Source organism: Bidens hawaiensis, unplaced genomic scaffold (assembly GCF_021521415.1).
Source record: "Bidens hawaiensis isolate Kalapana, Puna unplaced genomic scaffold, B.hawaiensis_p1.1 tig00005976_1, whole genome shotgun sequence".
Lineage (NCBI taxonomy): Eukaryota > Viridiplantae > Streptophyta > Magnoliopsida > Asterales > Asteraceae > Bidens > Bidens hawaiensis.
In genome coordinates this window covers 1,023,055-1,026,310 of record NW_027491395.1, presented here as the reverse complement: position 1 = coordinate 1,026,310, position 3,256 = coordinate 1,023,055, and the positions used below count along the sequence as shown (strand labels likewise).

General features: G+C 38.4%; 1 protein-coding gene across 1 annotated transcript; it reads right to left on the bottom strand.

The window, feature by feature from the left end:
- Positions 1-302: 302 nt before the first annotated feature.
- Positions 303-1,312, bottom strand: LOC143631242 (uncharacterized). The gene is made up of 2 exons (XM_077100063.1): positions 829-1,312; positions 303-589 (listed from the first exon to the last, which is right to left on the bottom strand). The coding sequence occupies exons 1-2, from the start codon at positions 1,310-1,312 to the stop codon at positions 303-305; spliced, it is 771 nt and encodes a 256-aa protein (XP_076956178.1).
- Between the last annotated feature and the right edge of the window lie 1,944 nt (positions 1,313-3,256).

Below are 3,256 nucleotides of genomic sequence, written 5' to 3'. Positions count from 1 at the left end.
TTTGTTGTTTGTTTCTCCAAATATGTTCAACCAAATCCGCTCGAAGACTGAAATTCGTTTCTTTTTTCGTGTTCTTAATAAAGAGCAAATCTCTCATCTTCGTTTAGTGTTGTCATCGGATCCGGCGCATCGTCGTACTCGCCTTGACATATTGCTCTACCCGAGTCATCCAGTATCATATTATGCAAAATAATACAAGTGTACATTACATTTTTTAACTTATCAATGTGCAGAATACGAGCCGGATGTCTAACTATAGACCAACGTTTCTTTAATACCCCGAATGCCCTTTCGATGTCCTTTCATGCCGACTCGTGTTTTTTCTTGTTATATTTTCGTTTATCATCAATCGGGCACGTAAAGCTATGAACCAACGTTGCCCAATCCAGATAAATGCCATCGACTAAATAATATCTGTATTCGTAGTTGACACCATTAGTGGAAAATGAGGTGTCGGGTCTAACCCCGTTTACGAGACGGTCGAAAAGAGGAGACACATTTATCATAGCTATATCATTGTTTGCACCGGGCATCCCAAAAAACGCATGCCATATCCAAAGATCAAATGATGCAGCAGCCTCAAGGATAACTGTTGGTCCATCATGATCACCCCGATGATATTCACCTTGCTAAGCAACTGGGCAAGCTTCCCAAGCCCAATGTGTGCAATCAAGACTACCAAGCATCCCAGGAAAACCGTGCCTCTGTTCATGCACCTCGTATATTTTTTGTATGTCGGCTTGAGTCGGTTTCCTCATATTTTTTATGATATAGTTGAGGAATACCTAATATTAAATTTTTAATGTCAGTTTTTTATGATATACTCACATTCGCAGAACGTGTGAAGGGCTTCACGAGCCATTGTCTCCGACATTTGTAAATACTCTTCCATAGCGTCGCTCGTGGTCCCGTACGCGAGTTGACGAATCGCCGCCGTGCATTTTTGCAATGGAGAATAATCGGGCTTACCTCTCGCGTCATCCCGTTGTTGGAAAAAAGCATAATCGCGTTCTAAATCACCAAAAATTCGTAAAAAAAGTTGGCGACTCAGCCGAAAACGCCGCCGGAATTGTTCCGCATCAAAATTCGCGTCCGGCGAAAAATAATCTTGCATCAACCGTTCATGAGCACCAACACGATCCCGTTGTCGATGAGGACGTCTTGTTAGCGGTTGTGAGCTTTCGCAATGCTCAACTAAGACTAGGGCAGCATCTAGAATAACACTAAATATTACCTCATCCCTTGAATCGGAGTCTGAAATAACGTCGGGATCAGGGTAGTAGTCGGGTGTCGAAGATGAATCAAAAGACATTTTTGGGAGAAAATTATAAAAAGTTTGAGATTGTAAATGGTTAAGTTTGATATATATATATATATATATATATATATATATATATATATATATATATATATATATATATATATATATATATATATATATTTCAAACGGTCAAAGGAGCCGTTGAAAAGGGGAGGGGCCCAAACAATTCACACTTCAGCGCCGGCCGTTTGAACCATTCTCCATCGGCGCCTTGGTTGGACCGCGCCTCACAAGGGTGTTGCGCGCCCAAAAAAAGGGGCCAACGGCGCCCCATAGCGAGTAGCCTTAATAATTAATTTGTTACACATGTGAGTACGTGACAATATAAAATTGGACGGTTTAATGGTAGTGCCCATAAGTGCTCCTTCCGCTCTAGTAACTTCTTTTTAAATAACTATTTTTTAAATGGGGCAATTTCATAGAATAATAACCAAGTTTTAAAAGTGTTCCAATTAGGTCACTCAACTTTCATATTTTATTAAATTAAAGGTTTTAACATGTTTTTTTAACGTTTTTATTTTTTGTTTCACATAAGAAATCTTTTTATCTTTTTGTTGATGTTAACGATGAGTGACGACGTGAATTTTATTTTTTATTTTTGAATTTTAATATAATTAACGTTTTTTAATTTTTTAAAAATTCCGATCCCCACATCTTATGCTCCATTTCTTTCTTGACAAACAAAAAATCGGTGAGACTCGATTTGAAGACTTAGTGACCCGATTTGTGAAAAATATGAATGAGTGACCTAATTGAAACACTTTTGAAAGTTAGTTAATATTATATGAGATATTCCCTTTTTTTAAATAGATAAACTTCCAAACTTTTTCTCTAATAATAATAATAATAATAATAATAATAATAGTAATAGTATCGTACACAAGTGAACTTCCTCCAAATTACCTTTTATTGCCTGGTCAACAAAAACCGCAACTTACTTGTAACTTCATAAATTGACAATTGGTATCCAACACTTAAATTCTTGGAAACTTTCAGTACATTTCCATTTACAAAACACGAACCAGATTGTCTCCTGTAACTTTCTTCTTAATTTTCTCATCAATCATCAAATCTAGTATTAAATTTTTTATGATATAGTTGAGGAATACCTAATATTAAATTTTTAATGTCAGTTTTTTATGATATACTCACATTCGCAGAACGTGTGAAGGGCTTCACGAGCCATTGTCTCCGACATTTGTAAATACTCTTCCATAGCGTCGCTCGTGGTCCCGTACGCGAGTTGACGAATCGCCGCCGTGCATTTTTGCAATGGAGAATAATCGGGCTTACCTCTCGCGTCATCCCGTTGTTGGAAAAAAGCATAATCGCGTTCTAAATCACCAAAAATTCGTAAAAAAAGTTGGCGACTCAGCCGAAAACGCCGCCGGAATTGTTCCGCATCAAAATTCGCGTCCGGCGAAAAATAATCTTGCCTCAACCGTTCATGAGCACCAACACGATCCCGTTGTCGATGAGGACGTCTTGTTAGCGGTTGTGAGCTTTCGCAATGCTCAACTAAGACTAGGGCAGCATCTAGAATAACACTAAATATTACCTCATCCCTTGAATCGGAGTCTGAAATAACGTCGGGATCAGGGTAGTAGTCGGGTGTCGAAGATGAATCAAAAGACATTTTTGGGAGAAAATTATAAAAAGTTTGAGATTGTAAATGGTTAAGTTTGATATATATATATATATATATATATATATATATATTTCAAACGGTCAAAGGAGCCGTTGAAAAGGGGAGGGGCCCAAACAATTCACACTTCAGCGCCGGCCGTTTGAACCATTCTCCATCGGCGCCTTGGTTGGACCGCGCCTCACAAGGGTGTTGCGCGCCCAAAAAAAGGGGCCAACGGCGCCCCATAGCGAGTAGCCTTAATAATTAATTTGTTACACATGTGAGTACGTGACAATATAAAATTGGAC

Excerpts from the sequence above, each read along its gene's own strand:
- LOC143631242 (XM_077100063.1), bottom strand. The coding sequence starts at position 1,312 with ATGTCTTTTGATTCATCTTCGACACCCGACTACTACCCTGATCCCGAC. Across the intron at positions 590-828 it reads CCTTCACACGTTCTGCGAAT|TTATCCTTGAGGCTGCTGCA; the intron begins GTGAGTATATCA and ends ATGGACCAACAG.